Source organism: Rhinolophus sinicus, linkage group LG05 (assembly GCF_036562045.2).
Source record: "Rhinolophus sinicus isolate RSC01 linkage group LG05, ASM3656204v1, whole genome shotgun sequence".
In the NCBI taxonomy this organism is placed as follows: domain Eukaryota; kingdom Metazoa; phylum Chordata; class Mammalia; order Chiroptera; family Rhinolophidae; genus Rhinolophus; species Rhinolophus sinicus.
In genome coordinates, this window is record NC_133755.1 from 77,295,490 (window position 1) to 77,315,281 (window position 19,792).

Genomic DNA, 19,792 nt, shown 5'->3' on the forward strand with positions numbered 1-19,792 from the left:
TTTATTGAAGAGGCTGTCTTTCCTCCATTGTATGTTTTTAGCTTCTTTGTCAAAAATTATCTGTCCATATTTATGTGGTTTTATTTATGGGTTCTCAATTCTATTCCATTGGTCTATGTGTCTGTTTTCCTGCCAATACCATGCTTTTTTGATTATTGTAGCCTTGTGTAGTACAAGCCAAAGTCAGGAAGTGTGATACCTCCATTATTGTTCTTTTTTCTTAAGATTGCTTTGGCTATTCGGGGTCTTTTGTGGTTCCAAACAAATCTGATGATTTTTTGTTCTATTTCTTTAAAATATGCCATTGGGATTTTGATGGGGATTGCATTGAATCTGTATATTGCTTTGGGTAATATGGCCATTTTAACTATGTTGATTCTTCCAATCCATGAGCACGGAATGTCTTTCCATTTCTTTGTGTCTTCTTCAATTTCTTTCAAAAATGTCTTTTTTTTTTTTTTTTTTTTTTTTTAATTAAATTTATTGGGGTGACAATTGTTAGTAAAATTACATAGATTTCAGGTGTACAATTCTGTATTACATCATCTATAAATCCCATTGTGTGTTCATCACCCAGAGTCAGTTCTTCCATCACCATATATTCGATCCCCCTTACCCTCACCTCCCCCCCCATATGTGGTATATAAACCAAAAACAACAAAAGAACAAGACAAACAAATGAGAAACAGAAACTCATAGACACGGACAATAGTTTAGTGATTGCCAGAGGGTAAGGGGGGTCAAAAATGTCTTATAGTTTTCAGCATATAGGTCTTTCACATCCTTAGTTAAGTTTATTCCTAGGTACTTTATTCTTTTTGCTGCAATTGCAAAAGGAATTGTTTTTTGTATTTCTTTTTCTGAGATTTCATTGTTAGTATATATGAATGCAATGGACTTTTGTGCGTTGATTTTGTAGCCGGCAACTTTACTGTATTCGTTGATTGTTTCTAATAGCTTTTTGGTGGAGTCTTTAGGGTTTTCTATATATAGCATCATGTCATCTGCAAAGAGTGATAATTTAACTTCTTCATTCCCAATTTGGATGCCTTTTATTTCTTTCTCTTGCCTGATTGCTCTGGCAAGGACTTCCAACACTATGTTGAAAAGCAGAGGTGATAGGGGACATCCCTGTCGTGTTCCTGAACGTAGAGCAAAGGGCTTCAGTTTTTCTCCATTAATTATGAGATTAGCAGAGGGTTTGTCATATATGGCCTTTATTATGTTAAGGTATTTTCCTTCTATACCCATTTTATTAAGTGTTTTAATCATAAATGGATGTTGTATCTTGTCAAATGCTTTTTCTGCATCAATTGATATAATCATATGATTTTTGTCCTATATTTTGTTTATGTGATGTATCACATTGATGGATTTATGGATGTCGAACCATCCTTGTGCCCCGGGGATGAACCCCACTTGGTCGTGATGAATAATATTTTTAATGCATTGTTGTATTCGATTTTCTAGAATTTTGTTTAGGATTTTTGCATCTGTATTCATCAGAGATATTGGTCTGCAGTTTTCCTTTTTTGTGCTGTCCTTACCAGGTTTTGGTATCAGGGTAATGTTGGCCTCATAAAATGAGTTAGGGAGTACTGTCTCTTCTTCAATTTTTTTGGAAGAGTTTCTGCAAGATTGGTATTAGATCCTCTTTGAAGGTTTGGTAGAATTCCCTAGTGAAGCCATCTGGTCCCGGACTTTTGCTTTTGGGAAGGTTTTGGATGACTGATTCAATTTCGTTACTGGTGATCGGTCTGTTTAGATTTTCCAGTTCTTCATGGTTCAGCCTTGGAAGGCTATATGTTTCTAAGAACTTGTCCATTTCTTCTAGGTTGTTGAATTTGGTGGCATATAGTCCTTCATAGTATTCTTGGATGATCCTTTGTATTTCTGTGGTGTCCGTGATAACTTCCCCTTTTTCGTTTCTGATTTTGTTATTCAGTGTCTTCTCTCATTTTATCTTAGTAAGTCTAGCCAAGGGTTTGTCAATTTTGTTAATCTTTTCAAAGAACCAGCTCTTTGTCATATTAATTTTTTCTATTGTCTTTTTGTTCTCTATTTCATTTAGTTCTGCTCTAATTTTTGTTATTTCCTTTCTTCTGCTGACCTTGGGTTTTACTTGTTCTTCTTTTTCTAGTTCTTTAAGGTGTAACATGAGGTTATTTATTTGGGAGTTTTCTTGTTTCTTGAGATAGGCCTGTAATGAGATAAATTTCCCTCTTAAAACTGCTTTCGCTGCATCCCAAAAATTTTGGTAGGATGTATTTTCATTGTCATTTGTTTCTATGTATCTTTTGATCTCTCCTCTAATTTCTTCTTTGACCCAGTCCTTTAAAAGTATGTTATTTAATCTCCATGTATTTGTGTTTTTCCGCTTTCTTTTTACAGTTGATATCCAATTTCAAAGCCTTGTGATCAGAGACTATGCATGGTATGATTTCAATCTTCTTAAATTTGTTGAGACTGATTTTATGTCCCAATATATGGTCTATCCTTGAGAATGTTCCATGTACACTAGAAAAGAATGTATAGTCTGATGTTTTAGGATGAAGTGCTCTATAAATGTCAATTATGTCCATTTCATCTAATGTGTCATTTAGGGCTACTATTTCGTTATTTATTTTCTGTTTGGATGATCTATCCATAGCTGTCAATGATGTATTTAAGTCCCCTAGTATAATTGTGTTTTGGTCAATTTCTCCCTTTAGTTCTGTTAGTAGTTGCTTGGTGTATTTCGGTGCTCCCTGATTGGGGGCATAAATATTGATGACTGTTATGTCTTCTTGTTGTACAGTCCCTTCACCATTATGAAATGTCCATCTTTGTCTCTTGTTATCTTTTTCACCTTGAAGTCTGTTTCATCTGATATCATTATGGCTACACCTGATTTTCTCTGGGTACCATTTGCTTGGAGTGTCAATTTCCACCCTTTCACTTTGAGTCTATGCTTGTCCTTGTAGCTGAGATGTGTCTCTTGGAGACAGCATATGGTTGGGTTTAGTTTTTTGATCCAATCTGCTACTCTGTGCCTTTTTATTGGTGAGTTCAGTCCATTTACATTTAGGGTGATTATTGATATGTGAGGATTTCCTGTCATTCTATCTTTAGTTTTCTGGTAAGGCTGTGTCTCCATTGTTTCTTTGCCTTTTTGTTGTTGTCTATTATTTCTGTGTGGTGGTATTCTATGATGTTTCCCTCTGTTTCTTCTTTTATTTCAGTATATATTTCAATTCTGGATTTATTTTGAGTGGTTACCCTTAAGTTTATGTAAAGAAAGTTTGATATTTAGAGTATTCCATTTTCTTCAGCACGCTTACTTTCTCCATTCCCATATTCGGTTCAGGCCTTTACTCTCCCCTTTTTGAGTTTTGGTTGCCACAAATTGTCCCTGTTGATGGTGGTCGAATAGCCTCCTTTAGTATTTCTTGTAGTGCAGGTCGTGTATTAGAAAATTCCCTCAGCTTCTGTATGTCTGGAAAGGTCTTTATTCCTCCTTCATATCTAAAGGATATCTTTGCTGGATATATTATTCTTGGCTCATGGTTTCTCTCTTTCAATAGTTTGAATATTTGGTTCCACTCCCTCCTGGCTTGTAGAGTTTCTGCTGAAAAATCTGATGATAATCTAATGGGCTTTCCTTTGTAAGTTACCGTCTTCTTTTCCCTGGCTGCCTTGAGGATTCTTTCTTTGTCGTTGATTTTAGACAGCTTCAATACAATGTGCCTTGGAGAAGGCCTGTTGGGATTGAGGTAACTAGGTGTTCTATTTGCTTCTTGGATTCGAGGGTCCAGTTCTGTCCACAAATTTGGGAAGTTCTCATCGACAATTTGTTTGAATATATTCTCTGTTCCCTTCTCTCTTCTCCTTCTGGTATGCCCATTATTCTTGCATTGCTCTTTCTGATGGAGTCAGAAAGTTCTTGCAGAGTTCTTTCATTTCTTTTAAGTCTCAAGTCTCTTTCTTCTTCTATTTGTGTCATTTCCAGGTTTCTATCTTCGATGTCACTGATTCTTTCCTCCATCTGGTCAACTCTACTACCTGAGCTGGTTATTTCATTCTTAATTTCTTGTATTGAGTTCTTAATCTCCAGAAATTCTATTTGGTTCTTTTTTAAAATTTCAATCTCTTTCTTAAAATGCTCATGCTGTTCTTTGATTGAGTTTCTGAGTTCCTTTAACTGCCTATCTGTGTTTTCTTGTATCTCGTTGAGTTTTTTTCAGAACTGCAATCTTGAATTCTCTGTCATTTAAGTCACATATTTCTGTATCTTTAAGTGCCTTCTCTGGAGATTTTTCACTTTCTTTCTGAGCTATCTTGTTGCCTTGGTTATTCATGGCGATTACTGGTTTACTATTTCTCTTCCTAGACATCTACAGGAGTGACTTCTGCAACAGGTTGATAGAAAGCGGTCTGTCTTTTGTTTGCCAGTACTTGTTGGTAGAATGTTTTATTATTTCTCCAACTGCAACTTATTTTTCTTCTCCCACACGGTAGTGCTATGTTTTCTCTGCACTATTCCAACTTCTCACACAATGGGGGGATTCCCTGGGAGACGGGCTTCTCCTCTGTTAATAGTTCGTCTAGGTCACAGGGCGCAGTGTCCTGGTGGGTATGCGGAGAGCTTTTGATGTTCCAAAGCTCTTCCAGCTCCTGATTCAGAGCCCGTATATTTCAGCAGTTCTGTTTACTCCTGCAGGGATCCGCCCAGATAGGTGGGGTCAGGGGCGGGGTGAGTTGTGAGAGGTCGCCCAGAGGAATGGCGGCGACCACCACCACAGCCGGTCCTGCTTCCACAGCTCTCTCGTTTGCTGGAACTAGTTGGGCTGTGTATTTGTGTTTGCGGTCCACAGTTCTCAAAACAGCAAATTTTCTGTTGTTTTGATCTGACACTGCTACTGTTTCGCTTCTAGCACCGGGCAGGTGGGGGTGGGGCGAGCTCTGGGGGGGGGGGGCGGCTAGTCTCAGTGCCTAAGGCTCCGTTCTCTGCTTGGCAGTGCGGGCTTAAACCACCATTTTCAGCCTTTTTCCCTCAGTCTTTTCTCCGAGGTCTCTGCCGTGAGCGTTGGGTTCAGCCGTGTTATATGCTGTCCCCTCAGCCCTGTGGAGCCCTGGCGGAGCCCTAGCAGTCCGATATCCCGCAGCTGCGGTGGTTCCGGGAAGCAGCGAGCTCGGCGCACTGAGCTAGGTCTGCGTCCTGCGCCCGTGCGGCTCCATCTCTGCACTTCTCCCTTTCCTCCTCCCTCCACTCGCGCGAATCTCCCACCTGTAGGTGATTTCATTTGGTAGTGGGCCTCTTCGTCTTGCCTGTCTGCTGTGCAGGGAGTCCTTTGTGGAGTTTTTGTTGTTCGATTCTTTGTAAATTCCAGGGGAGCTTTACAGAGGCTCACCTCACGCCGCCATTTTTCCGGAAGTCCCTCTAGTCTTCTTCTTTATGCTGAAAACTCCAAACTTTAAACCTGCCACTCTTGAACTACAGGTCTACATAGATAACGGCCAAATGACCACCTCAAAACAGCACAAAGCAGAGCATATGAGGTCTGACAATTAAGTTCGCGAACTCATCCTGGATAAAGTGCTACATACCTCATTGCTGAATATCACTATGGTCACCTTCGAAGTACTCCCCTTGGGAAGTTATGTACCAATGCCAGCGCCTAGTCTACCCTTCAAAGAAATTTTGGAACTTTTTTTCTGGAATGGCCATCAGAGCTGTCATCGTATTAGACTTGATGTCCTGAATGTCATCAAAATGTCTTCCTTTCAATATTTCCTTTATCTTTGGGTAAAAAAAGAAGTCACTAGGGCCAGATCAGGTGAGTAGGGAGGGTGTTCTGATACAGTTGTTTGTTTACTGGCTAAAAAACCCCTCACAGACAGTATGAGCTGGTGCATTGTCATGATGCAAGAACTATGAATTGTTTGGCGAAAAGTTCAGGTTATTTTCGTCTAAGTTTTCCATACAGCCTTTTCAGCACTTCCAAAGAATAAACGTGGATAACTGTTTGTTAATTCATTTTTAAATAATCTCTCTGGTATCAAAAAAGGTTAGCAAAGTTGTTTTGACTCTTGATTTGGACTGACGGAACTTTCTTGGTAGTGGAGAACTGGCTGACTTCCATTGTGCACTTTGATGCTTTGTTTCAGGGTCCTATTGGTACACCCATGTTTCATCACCAGTGACAACATGACCCAAAACATTGTCTTGCCTCTCCAAAAGGTCTTGGCAAACTTTGACTCTCCTTTGCTTTTGTTCATTGGTGAGCTCCTTCAGGACCATTTTTGCACACAACTTTCTTATGCCAAGATTTTCAGTTAAGATTTTCTAACTGTTTCTCTCTTGATGTTTATTTGGTCTGCTATGCTTCTCACAGTGAGACAATAATTTTCACTCACAATTCAATGAATTTTTGCAATGTTTTCATCAGTTCTGCTTGGTATTGATTGCCCTGACCTCTTTTCATCAGTGACGCGTTCTCTCCCCTCAGAAAAATGTTTAATCCATTTGTACACGGCCATTTTTTCATGGCATTAGCCCCATAAACTTGGACTAACATGTCCTGGATTTCATTTCCACTTGTGCCAAGTTTAACAAGAAATTTAATGTTTGTTGATTGCTCTAATTCAAGCTCAGACATTCTCGTGATGGCACACAAAAACATGCAACAATAATAATGAACGCCACTCAGAAAGACACTGCCATGCATCCACAAAAACACAGCTGTGAGACACTGACACGCCAAGGTTATGAAACGTTACCAAGCTGTTTGTACAGTGCTGCCAAAGTAAGCGCATGCTGGCAAGTTCGTGAATGTAATTGTCACACCTCATATCTCTTTCCCCAAGAAGGGCCACCTTCACTGTTCCTGTCCATGACTAGAACCACCATGCAGCCAGAGAAGCATCCCTCAGCTGACACCAAAGCTAGAAATTTGCTTATTGACTTTATTCTGTGTCTGTTCACCATGACCTGCCAGCCCTGCCTCCTTCCCATGCCCACATCCTCTCCGTGCTCCCAGGTGTCCTGTAGCAGCCACTGGACACTCGGCTATCTGCTGGGTTAGGGGTGAGCAGCCAGTGCAGGGAGGCCCGTGCGAGGCTGTGACAGCCTCCCCTCTCCAGGCAGCAGCCAGAAGCACTGTGTTTGGAGGTATACCGGACACACCATTCCCCTGCTTAAAGTCTCTCGTGGGGACCCTGTGCTGGCCTCCTGCTAAGACCAGGCTTCTAGCATGCCAGAATCCTGCTCAGAGTCACATCTGTCCCTCGCCTCATTTTCTTGTCCTCTTGGCTCCAAGCACCTGTGGCTCCTTGGAGTGAATTTGCAAAAAGCTTCCTTTCCTGGTTTTATTGTCATTGGCCAGACAGTCATTAGAAACACTAGCTTTTTAAGCACAGGACCATTTACTGTCAGCTGTCACAGCATTGCTATATCCAAGGCTATGGTACTAACATGTGGGTGCTGTGCTGAGTGCCCTACATAGTCATATGCAGTGACCTGTGCTCATTTATGCACACAGGGAACTGAACACACATATCTCTGCCCCCATGGCTCATGATCCAGGGCCACAAATAAGACATTGCTAAGAGGCTAGCACCTGCTGACAACAGAGAGCCTCTGTGAGTGGGCTGGGCTTTCCTACACCCATTTTCTCCTGTCAGGAACCCTTCAGAGCAGCAGCTCCCGTCCCTCCACTAAGTCATTGGCCAGCTTAGGAAGTGCCATCTGCAAGGGACAACAGAAGTGCACCTAAAGGACAACACTGTAAGGGGAGATACTCAACCTCCAGGACAGGACAGATGTAACATCAACCTTGAACTGGCACCCAAAGGCCATGCCCCATCCCACCAGCCCCTGTCCTGCCTGGTGGAGTATGGTCTAGCCAATTCTCAGAACCAACTTCCCCACATCTCCACATGGGCCACCCCGAGTGTGTGTGGGGAGGTACTGGCTGACTAACAGCCTCTCAGTGATCCTGATTTTCCATGATCTTCTGTGACTAATGAGCCCAACAGAGAGTGATACGTTGGTCACATTTGTGGCACATGTCTTTGTAGGAGCATTATGTTTTGATCGTCAAGTTCGTGTTTTAGTGATTCCTGTTTAGTCTTGGAAACACACATATGAGTGTCATGTGCACTGACCAGTGTTCAATTTCCACAGGGTTGATCCTGGAGCAGGTGAAGCTCAGTGCATGGGATCCTTGGTCCCCACGGAACCTCCCGGGGGCGTCTTGGAGATCAGGTGTCTGGGCTTAGCTCCGCACATTTGTATCAGCCAGTTCGAGGCAAGGACCCAGAAATCTTCATTTTAAACCATCTGATCCTCATATAAAGAGGTGGAGAGGATTTGAGAACCTGTGGGTGCTCCGAAGGCAAATTGCCACCTAACAATAAACTCACCTGTCTGTCCAGTGTGGCCAGCATCCTCTGAGTTGTACGATGTGCAAGGGACATAGCCTGCTCTTGAGAATACGTGAAAGTGGTCTCTGGTTTTCCTCTCAGTTCGCATCTGCACTTAGAGTAGCTTGGAGCTGTTGACTCGGCTATCACTGTGGGCTCCACACTGAATCCAGGGCTCTGGGCGTGGGGACGGGGGCACAGGGTATGAGGGGTGGTTCTTGAGCTCCAGAAGGCTGGGAGGGGGAGGCAGGAGGTCGAACCTCACGCATATCTCCCAGCATGGAATCAAAAGTAGGACTCAGCCGATACACACAGGCAGGCGGGAAGGAGAGCACAGGTGCCTTTATCACTATAAAGTTGCTGGAGCACCGGAGGTTAGCTGCTCTGAGGCTAAAGGGACTTTTGTCCTTTGGAACCTAGTTCTGGGCCACAGACCCTTGGTTTTCTGACATTCCACCTCCACTGGTCTGGGTCTGTGCAATGCTGGTGTGCAACTGCGTCCAAAGGGGGCCCAACATCCAAGGGCAGGAGGAGAGAGCAAACCTGCCCTTCCTCTACCTTTCATCCTGTTGGGGCCTCAGCGTGTGGATGAGGCCCACCTTGGGGGTCTGGCTCACACTGTCACTGATTTAGAGCTAATCTCTTCCAGACACACCCAGAGATCCTGTGCCAGCTCTGCAGGCGTCCCTCAGGCCAGTCAAGCCAACACACTAAGGTAACCACCACAATGACAATAACCCGTCTTTGCCATAAGCCTACAGGCGTACCCCGGAACTGTTCCTGGGAGCAGTCTGGAACCCTCAGAGCAGAAAGGCCATATGACCAGGCTGGTGTCTGTGCCCTGTGGCTCAGAACATGGGCGGGAAATGCCCCATGTAGCTGAGCCTCACTCCGCGTCCTTTGTCTCTTACCTGCTGTGACCAGAGCCCGGGCTGGGCATCCCCCGAGTCGAAGGGATGAAGGTGGGATCAGAGGACTCACTGCAGTGTCACTGTCACAGGGAGGAGGGACCACGCTACTGACAAAATGCACAAAACCTAAGAGAGTGTGTTTATGTCTCTTCCCTCCCAGGCTGTGAGGTCCTGGAGCACAGGGCCCTGTCCCTCCTGTTTGGAGTCCTAGGATACTGCTGCTGGGAAAGGAAGGAGTCTGAGAAGGGCACATATGAGGTAGAGGCGGGGACGTGGGACACAGGGCTAACACCAATGACAGGAACCAAGGGGACTTCAGTATACTTGTTCACACCTCAGTCCTACAAAGGCTGTGGACCTTGATCTTTGTCGCCACCTGCAGGCCGAAGGCCACACTGCAGGTTCTGGGCGCTGGCGAGCTTGGGGAGTAGACTTGACAAAACACTGGGGAACACTTTTGGTTACGGAAATGTATAACACAACTGGAAATGCCAGTGCTTCTGACCAAGACAACAACCTTTCTGTTTATGCTCTTGTTCATGTCTGTCCTGTTCATTCTGAAATGTTTGCGTGTTTTAGCAGAATGGCACCCCATTAGAGTTTTCTTCCTCACTTTCACTTTTCCTTCCTAAATGTGGGTTTACACTTGCCTGAGAATGCCCAGCATTGCGCAGCTGGTGGGGTTTTGTGTCCCATGGTGGGAGCAGCTGTCTGCACGGCCTACAATAACGTGCGGTAGGATCATGAGACGAAAGTGTGATCAAAAGGGAATGTGACTGCATTCTGAATCCTGGTTAGAATGACACATGGAACCCTGAAACATCGTTCTCTCCTATGACGTTGCCCCCGAGATTCCTGCAATAAAGACACAGCTCTCTGTATATCTACCACTGCCTATTCTGCAGCCTATTGTGGACACAGAGCACATGTACACACAGCACATACACAGCCAGACACCCATGCATACAACACACATGTGTACACAGGTGTACACATGTTCATACATGCACACATGCACATACAGCACATACACGTACTTATGAACCCACACATATATGTGTGCACTGACACCCATGCAGCCACACTCAGAACTTCCTTCAGGCCTGTATGTGGCCATCTTCTCCGCCTGGACCATCCTGACCTGCCCACACCTCCCAGTTTCTCACCTAGCGGCCCCCTCACAGAGAGGGCAGCACACTGCATTCCAATCACCTGCCTGCTGTCTCTGGCTCTGACCTTCCAGTTCTCTCTAAGATGTAAACAGTAAGAACCAAAGCATGCCTCTCCCGGATTTTATGTAATAATAGCTCTGACAGGCTGGTGTGGTCTCCAGGGAGGAAGAGGAATTTAAGGGACAAACCTTAGAAAGTGGGATCTCTAAACTGCAGCTGTCAGAAGTTACTTCCACCTCTTACCCTGAAATCCCCAGGCCCAGAATACCCATTGTTATTTCTACCAGAGCCTGGCAGGCTCCCCGAGTGCTGGTTGCAGGGTCTTGCAGTCATCCTTTGTAAAGCAGTTCGTGAGTGCTGGCTTTTCTTCATAGCACCTGGTCTCCCCACCCAGACCATGTCTTTGCAACGTAGGGATGTGTCTTCTAAAGTGTACCTCTTCCTCTCTGAAGCACTAACATGGAACTGGCATATATCAGCTGCTCGAAAGGTTTTCACTTAAGTGTAGAACTTGACCCAACTCACCTTGGCCAGCCCTTGTCTTCTGAGCTGTGCCCACGGCCACCCAGGCCTACCCACACCTCCTCTACTCATGGGCGCTGCTCAACTTGGGTCACATTGAGTGACTGTAAGTGAGGGAGACAAGCAGCCATGGGAAGGGAGGGGTCAAGCCAATCTTGTACTAGGACACCAATCCTGACCCCAAGTAGAAGGCGGGTGGGGGAGGAGGGGCACCAAGGTGAGCTGACCTGAGGCTCTGCTGGGTCTCTTGCTGACCTCGGGGCATGGCCCCTCCAGACCTCCTGGGCACAGTCCACCCTCCTGCTCAAGGCATTCACAGTCAGGTCCCATCTGCCTTCATTCCAAATTTTTAGCAACTGCTCAGCCACTAGCCCTGGGTCACAGCCACATGGATGACTTGCTTGTCCCAGATGTGCTGGGGGCTATTGGTCATCACACCCCCTACTCATTCTCTTCTTGGAACACCCCTGCCTTCTGTGTCTGGAAAACTGATTTTTCCTCAAAGCCCAGGTTACATGCCCTTACATTTGTGGTGCCCTGTGCTGCGCCTTCTTTCAGCATCACCCCCGCACTGCAGTGGCATCTGTCCCCTTGCTACCATAGCTAGGGATGAACTGCAGTTGAACAGAACACATCCTCAGAAAGCACAGAGTTGGCCTGACAGATAAATGCCAGCCCATGGAGAGGTGGGCACTATTAGAGCCACGATGGCTACCACCTCTCCTCTGTGCAAAATCGCCTGCTGGCTTCCCAAGCACTTAGAATGACCTGAAGCCACTGAGGCAGCCTGGTGGGCTTGCCCACCTCCTCACCCCTCCATCACCCTCCAGGCTCCAGCTCCCAACTTCCATGGCCATCAGAACACCCAGCTCCATCCTGTCCCAGGGCCTGTGCTTTGCTGCTCCTCCCCCCACCCCACTCCTTTCTGTCTTTCAGCCTCAGCTCACATGTCCCCTCCTCAAAACAGTACAGTCACCTCCCTGACTACCCTCTCCGTCACCATGAACAGCCACCACCCTCAGTCTCCATCAGGTAAGTTGCCTGTGTTTGTTTCCTTATTTGTTTATTTGCTTGCTTAGTGCTTTCCCTTGGGAGCTTTGTTTGCTGTCCCATTCTGCCCCAGCTGCTGGAGTGTGCAGCACACATGCTGTGGAAGGCACTGGGATCTGACAGGCATGCAGCAGATAACTTCACTCCTCTTCATGCAGTTCCCCACCTGTCAGATAGGATGAAGAGTTTGCCTTGCAGCGTCGTTCTGGGTGCAGACCAACTGCCCTGAGACGGATGCCCTGGCCCACAGCCGCCGTTGGGAAGGTAAGCGGTTGTATGGCCACAGCCCAACATTCTAGCCCCTGCCGGGCTCTGCTCTCACTGCAGGATCCTCAGCTGCTGCTCGTTCTCGCTGTCACCAGAGGCAGGATGGGAGGGGAGAGCCTGTGGCACCCGGAGCCTGGGCACAAGCTAGTGGACGGGGGCCCCAGGGCTAATCTGCACAGCGGTGGCCCACACTGGGGTCTCCCTCCAGGAGCTGGCCACCCTCGTGTACAGAGCCTGCTGCCCTGAACCCTTAGTGCTGGAAGGGGAGGGCAGTGCTGATGGCCGCACCCTTGCGCCCCATGCTGATGGCTGCACTACATATGTGGGGTGAGAAGGAGGGCTCCACCCCACTTGGGAGAAGTAAGGACCAGGTCTTAGGCTGTAAGGCCTCTTGGGCCCGTCAGGCTGTTCCTCACTTACCGGGCATGTGTGCTGCCAGAGCCTTCAGTGCAGTAAGGGCACCTGTGCCACCTGTGTCAATGCGGGGTGGGGCAGCCCCTTCCGACCCTCTTCTGCAGAAACTTCCTCATGATGCTGAGTTATCTAAAATTGGGGCAAGCCCAGAAAACCAGGGTACAGGGAGCCGTGCCCAGGTTTTCTGGGCTTGCCCAAATTTTTCTAGATATTTATTCTCTTTAGTAAAGGGATCAACTGAGTGTATAATGAAATATAATTTGCTTTTCACATATTTTAAAGACTTTTTAATAGAAGAAAATCTACAAATTGGGAAAAAGAATCCTATGTGACGGTAAGTATGACACACGGTGCTTGCCCAGGCAGGTGAGCTCTGTGGCACCCAGGTCACGGGTGCCAAGTGCAGACAGCTGGAGCAGGCCTGATGACAGTCACTGGACTTGGCTGTAGTTCTCAGGATGGGCCTGGCAGGGTGAGTATGTGCCTGGGCTGGAGAGGAACATGGTGAGCAAGCGTTTCCTACATCAAAGCCCTGAGGTCCATTAGCTCGTGGACTGGCTGGTTTCAAAGATGTTCATTAGCCGTTTCAGGCCTGGGGAGCCTGCCTTATTTTGCAGGGCAGGGCCTCTGGACCACTGCCACTGCCGCCAGGACACTTTCCTTCTCAGCAGCTAATTAAGTGTTACCAGGAAAATGACATTGAACACCTTGGCTCTTCATCGTTTTGAAGGAATGAATTCAAACAAGAGACAGAAATTTATGCAGCACGAACAGCAGAAGTTTAAGAGTAAAAGAAAGTACACTCCGAGATGTGGAGCAGCCTGACCCAAGGGAGGGAAGCAGCCTCGCCTTACATTGCATGAGGGCTTTTATTTCTATGGGTAGGACTGCTTCCCCCTCTCCCTCCTCTTATCTCTTTCTGCCTGGTCTTCTGGCATTTAGCAATGCTTTTCTTTGATTTAGGGACATGTATAAACACATCCCCTTTGATTTAGGGGAGGAGTAAACATATCCCTTTGATTTAGAGGCATGGGTAAACACATCCCCTTGGTTTTGGGGCATGTGTAAACACATCCTTTATGAGTATGTGTAAACCTGGAAGCCTGTTGGGCCAATGAGGTAGTGGTGACAAACAGGACATGTTGATAAGCAGGATGTCTTCTTCTCTTAACAATGCATTTCTTTGATTTGGGGGCATGGGTACACATATCCCCTTGATCTTGGGGGATATGTAAACACATCCCTTAGGGGTGTGTGAAACCTGGAATCCTATTGGGCTAGTGAGGTATTGATGGTCCTGACAAACAGCATGTGTCCCCCCTTCTCTTGACTTCTAACTACAATCTCTTTAATTTAGAGGTATGTGTGAGCCTGGAGTCCTGCTGGGCAGCTGACAGGTGTCTTGACCCAAGTAGGAGCTGCAGTGAGGGGCTTTCTAGTTGGAGTTAAATTTCTCCTTCTGCTCATTTCTATCACTAATATCCTATCATTAATACCCTTAGCTGATGACTATAGGTGTTGAAAGCAGGTCCACTTCTGCAATAAAAAATAAAGGTCTGAAGAGCTGAGCCACCAGGATCTTGTGTAACACACTGGCCAGCAACAGTCTACTTGGAGAGCTGAGTCTAGAGTGTGGCGTCTGCTTTGTCACCTGCATGTTTTGGACATGTGTCCTGCCTTCCAGCCAAGTGGTAACTCCCTGGGTCCCCGACTGGCCTCCAAGTCAGGACAGGACGGGCATCGTAGAATTGGCACCGAGAGGGCAGCCTACTTCATTTTCATCAAGTTTCATCTCCATCCTCAAGGGGCTGGAAGTAGTTTATAGCAAAAGTCATGACAGTGAAGAGTAAACTGTAAGCAAACACCCAAATTTTGGAGAAGGTTAAACGCAGGTGAGACTCAGAAGCCCAGGCTGGGAGTGAAGACCACAGAGACCACACACAAAGGTGTCACCGAGACTCAGCATTGTCTCTGAGCTTTCAGAGAGGATGGAACACACAGAGAATGCGCAGTATGAGCCCTGGCTCTGGTGACATCAGGGAATTCATTTAACCTCTTTGAGCCTCAGTTTCCAGACCTATAAAATGGACTTCATAACAACCCATCGTAGATTTCTCAGGATGGAGGCAAGACAGCACGATGACTGGCACCTTGCAGGATGCTCAGGAAAGAGATATTGTTATTGGGGTGGTGACTTAGCTGTATTACCCAACACTTGAGGTTTCTAAGGTGAGAGGGGGGCCTTGTCCCTCTGACTCAACCTCCTTCCCTCTCCGTGTCACCCTGGGCCCCTGATCGGGAAACGGAGGACTGACATGTGGGGAGGGAGCACTACCCTGCAATCAGACGCTACTGGTCCTTGCTGAGGGGAAGGGAAGAAGGGTCGTCAGAGGAGGAGGGCAGTGGGGCGGGGTAGCAGACACCTGTGCATCCCAAATCTCCCAGTCACAGGCTGAAAGGTCCCACCAGGCCGCTGATTCATAACTGGGCTCCAGCATCCACCGAAGTCTCCCTAGCCCCACACACACCAGGAGCTCCAGCCGCTCTCACTGGGGCCATCTTGGAACAAGTGAGCTTGTGATTATGTCCTGGGAAGCTGAAGAACAGGTTCCCTCAAACCTGTGAGCCAGGGACACTGCTCAGGGCTGAACCTGGGTGGGCGGGCAGGAACCTCACAGCTGTCACCATGTCTCTGCCCAGCTCTAGAATTAGGAGCCTGGCCCCCCATATGCCCAGATTTACTGTCAGAATGAATGCCACTTCTCTGTGGACATTAAACCCCCCTCCAGGCACGTAATTTCTTCTTGTCTTCCCAGTGGGACACTCAGGGCTGGCTTTGATTTCCCTGCCTCAAATGTCACCCGTCCTCACTGCCATCCACACGGACCTTTGGCGTTCGGGTCACTGAACAGCGAACCCTCGGGTTGAGTATCTAGTTCTACCAAATTAATTATCAGTTCAGAGTAACAACTCAGATGTATGAAGTTGGCTTCTATACTCAACGAACATGCGTGTTCCTCCCGGCAGGGCACAGAGCCGTGCAGCAGACTGGACCAGCGAGGCTGGGTTCTATGCTCAGTGCTGCTCACAGTTTGTCTTGCCACCCTGGAAAGGCCCCTTTGTCCCTGGGCCTCCAACTTCTTGTCATTGGAATGAGGAGCTGGGCAGGGCAGTACTTTTCAAAACTGAGTTTCACAATGAAACATTACACAGAAACCTGATGGAGGCTGTGGGGAAAGTGCCTCCTCCTGGCAGAGCCTTGGCGGTGGGCTGCTGGCCTAGCTGCAGCACAGTTCTGGTCTCTGCCTCCGTCCCCACATGGCCTTCTGCCCTGGGCCTCCTCTGAGTCTCTGCGTGTCCTCTCCTCCTCGCACGAGGATAGCAGGCCGGCCGGAAGGAGGGCCACACAATGCACCACGACCGCTTTGCTGATTGTACCCGCACATGGCTATGTGCAAGTGAGACCACAGCTTGAGGTTCCCAGGACACAAATTTGAGGGGACACTAGTCACCCAGTACAGAAGACCCTTAGAAACTATAGCATCAGGGGGCCATGTTCACTCCAGGCTAAGTGCAGGAGACTCCAGCCCACGACCCGGCGCACCCTCCTGCATCTGCATCGAGCTCATTCGATCTCATTTCTGCTGCCACCGCAGAGCAGTCCACTTCAGATATCACCTCCAGAAGACAGAGCAGAGTACAACCAGAAACAATGTTGTGCTCACCTCAAGACTAATTCTTCTGACTACGACACAAGTCATCCACCGTCACCGTCAAACAATAAGCATGTACAAATAAATAAAAAGAACAGAAAGAAAAGTCCCCTAACATACCAGCACCCAAGCCCTCCTAAACTGGAGTAAGCTCTTTCAGACTTTTTTTCTGTACAGAAATATACAGAGAGGTGTTTTTTTAATTAAAATGGAATTACAAGGCATTCCATTTTGTAACTTACTCTTGTCACTTAATAGGTCACGAGTATCTTTCCAAGTGAGTAGACTCTGAGTCTTGGATCTTAATTGTCTCCCGGGTCTCAGAAGGAGTGCCATGCCGCCCACCCTCGGTCCTCTGAGCTGGAGCCACCTCCTGGGGACCACCACCCCCTTCTATCCATGGTGCGCATGAGTGGGGATGGAAGGGACACATATTATGGCAGCCAAATTAAAAGGAATGGGGGGGCTGGGCCTTGGGTCCCCAAATCTGTGATTACCTCCCTCTCCTGCACAGAGGTGAATGACAGGACCTCAGATGGATAGCTGGTGGTCCTAATAGGCTCAACTGGGGACGGGCTGGTCTGAAGAATCTCCCCACCCACCACCCAACCCTGAGGAATCTTTTCATGTCATGTGGTTTTTACAAGTGTCAAAACAGTGGGGCAACCCAGCAGGGGGAGACTGGGCTAAGCCCCAGATCTCAAGGTTTCCCCTAACTGGGAACCAGGAGGGGACAGATACTTTGTGCCCAGCCAGTCGGATGTGGCCTGGCAGCGAGTGGGGGTAGTCACCTGGGGGCTGGCCAGCACTGCCTTAGTCACATTACTGGAAGTAGAAGTCTGTGATGGGGTGGCCCCAACCAGTGTCACTTGGGAGCTGGGTGAGTCAAAGAGGCTGGTCAGTCTCGGGCGCCGTGCACAGCAACCTGCCCGGGAAGGCGGTCGACTCGAAGCTGGAGGTGAGCCCCGTGTCCCACTGGTAGAAGGTGAAGCCCCTGGACTCCTTGGGGCTGCGGTAATGCTCCATGATGTCCACTGGCTGCGAGAGTGGTGGCTGGGGCCTGGTTCCAGCATCTGCGGCTTGGTGAAGCGGGAGGCCCCACAGGACTCGCCTCTAGTTTCAGAGCTCGTTCCTGCCCAGTCCCACACGACAGGCACTGGCTCCCTCCCTGGACACCCAGGATGAGTGAGGACAGGTTGATGTCCAGAAACTGATTGGGGACAACGCTCATCTCCTCCCCTAGAGTAAGGATGATTACCTCCCGCCCCTCCTATCGTTGCCTCTGGGGAGTAGGTCTCAGCAGCTGCCACGTGGAGAAGGGTGGTCTCCTGCCAGCTGGCCCAGCAAACGTCAAGGCACAGAGCACACTGTGCCACCTCCCACCCCCACCCCCGCCCCTTTGTCCAGGGTCCAATCTTTATGTCTTTCCCAGTGTCACGGAGATCTCACCTCCTCCTTTAACCACCTCCCCAACCCTGTGGCCTCTCCTGAGTTGTTTGGATGATTTTCTACCTCCTGTGGGAGTCCTGAGAACAAGAGGGGGCCTCAGTCCTTTCTGTGCCAACCCCCCCACATAAGCACGCATGCACACATGCTTCTACATGCACATATGCATGCACACACACACAAACTGCACCCATAGATCCATACACACATATACACATGTATACATACTCTTGTACATACACATATACGTGTACACACGCATGGCCTCACAGAGGGTCTGCCTGGCCCCAGTGTCCAGTGAGCATGTCCCAGGTAGGAACGTTGTGCTGTTTTAGAGTACAGGTTTGTCACTCTTGGTGTGGGGGCAGGATGAGTAAGCAGCAGGCCGGATGGTGCCACTAGCTCTCAGGGTCCCACCACCCTGAGTGACTGGGGTCCCCAGAGAGCGGAGGGGACCCAGGATAAAGGGGCAGACGCCCACTCCCACAGGGGAATAAAGGCACAGCGAGCCTGCTCAGCTCTGTCCTCAGCACTGGGTCCCAGGGCAGGGAATGTGTGACCTATGTGCCCTGTGGGGGAAGGACACTCAGTCACCTTGGAAAATTTCCCACCTCTGCAGAGGCACCAGGAGGCTGTGGGCTGTCTTGCTTTGCTGGAAAGTCTGTCTGTCCTTGCTCAGAGCCTGGTGTCAGGTGGCCATCTCTGGTGTGGGGCGTGGCCTTGCATGACTGTCCTAAACCCTCCCAGAGTATAACAAAGGCCCTGTGTGCCACCCACCTTTCATGACCTTGCCTGCATGCATCCCTCCAGCCAAGAGCTGGTTGTAGTGTAGGTAAAGCCCCTTCAGGGCTGCCTCCTTCATGCTGCAAATCAGACAATGATAGGCAGGGCGGGTGGGTACCCAGCTTGCCTCCTCCAGAGTCCCCCAGTCCCAGGCACTGCCTCCCTTTCCTCCTGCTGTGCTGGAAGGAGCCCCACTGGAAGGAGCTCAGCCTGACCTGGGGGTGGGGATGGCGGTCAGCCCCACAGCCAGCCCCTGGGTCTGAAATGGACCCTTCTCCCGACTCCATCATTTTTATACCAAGCAGTTCCTCTGTGTGTCGTGCTGGAAAGTCAAAGTCCTGGGTCCTCATCTGGCTCTGCCACCATTGCTGTTGTCACAGCAGACAAGTCTGCCCACTTATAAGCTAAGAGGATGAGTCAGACAATGCTAGCTTCTTCCAGATTATCGTCTGACCTTCCTTTGTCACTGAAGACACCAAAAGGCATTTACTTCCACTCTCCACACAGCCCCCACTAAGTTAAGAATTTCTTTAACTCTAAAATTCTTTCATCTTAATTTTCACGTGTATTTCGTATCTGTGAGCTATTGGTTTTCTGGTGCCCTGTGAGGAACACTCTACAGGGGTCTCCCCAGATATTACATGGAGGAAGTACACACTGGCTGAGTGCTGCATCATCACAAACAAGTCTACCTCAAAGACCCTCATGTGCCGAATTGCTTGGTGGTCCTCTTACAAGGAGACACAAAAGGCAGGTTTTCCAACATTTGCTTGATCAGGGAGCCCCACTGTGAAAGGCAACTTGCAGGAGTGGGGTTCCATACAAGACACTTTGGGAAAGGCTGTTCTAGACTCTGAGTTCAGTGACAGCAAGGCCTCCTCTCATTCACAGAGGTGACGTTCAGAGCCGAGTGCCCAGTCAGTGCACACCCTGGGACATACAGACCGACTGACTGAACAGTCCTGTTGCTATTGTGTGTCCCAAAGAGCAGCTGGGGGCAGCGAGCAGAGGGCTGAGTGATGTCAGGTCAAGTCAGTGGGCGTCACAGCAGGGCTTCGGTCAGTCTTCTGACCCCACTCTCACTGTGCCACAGGCGGCTGCAGCTCCACAC

At 48.3% G+C, this 19,792-nt stretch overlaps 1 protein-coding gene across 1 annotated transcript; it reads right to left on the reverse strand.

The window, feature by feature from the left end:
• Window positions 1-17,337: 17,337 nt before the first annotated feature.
• Window positions 17,338-18,760, reverse strand: LOC109437331 (interleukin-36 receptor antagonist protein). The gene is made up of 3 exons (XM_019716502.2): window positions 18,676-18,760; window positions 17,564-17,691; window positions 17,338-17,490 (listed from the first exon to the last, which is right to left on the reverse strand). Exons 1-3 carry the CDS (start codon window positions 18,758-18,760, stop codon window positions 17,338-17,340), a joined length of 366 nt encoding a protein of 121 aa, XP_019572061.2.
• Window positions 18,761-19,792: the final 1,032 nt, after the last annotated feature.

What these genes read in the sequence shown, in the direction of transcription:
- LOC109437331 (XM_019716502.2), bottom strand. Translation starts at nt 18,760, where the DNA reads ATGAAGGAGGCAGCCCTGAAGGGGCTTTACCTACACTACAACCAGCTC. An exon ending in TGCAGGCAAGGTCATGAAAG is followed by an intron (nt 17,692 to 18,675) that starts GTGGGTGGCACA and finishes TCCTTACTCTAG; the next exon opens with GGGAGGAGATGAGCGTTGTC. An exon ending in AACGAGCTCTGAAACTAGAG is followed by an intron (nt 17,491 to 17,563) that starts GCGAGTCCTGTG and finishes CCACTCTCGCAG; the next exon opens with CCAGTGGACATCATGGAGCA.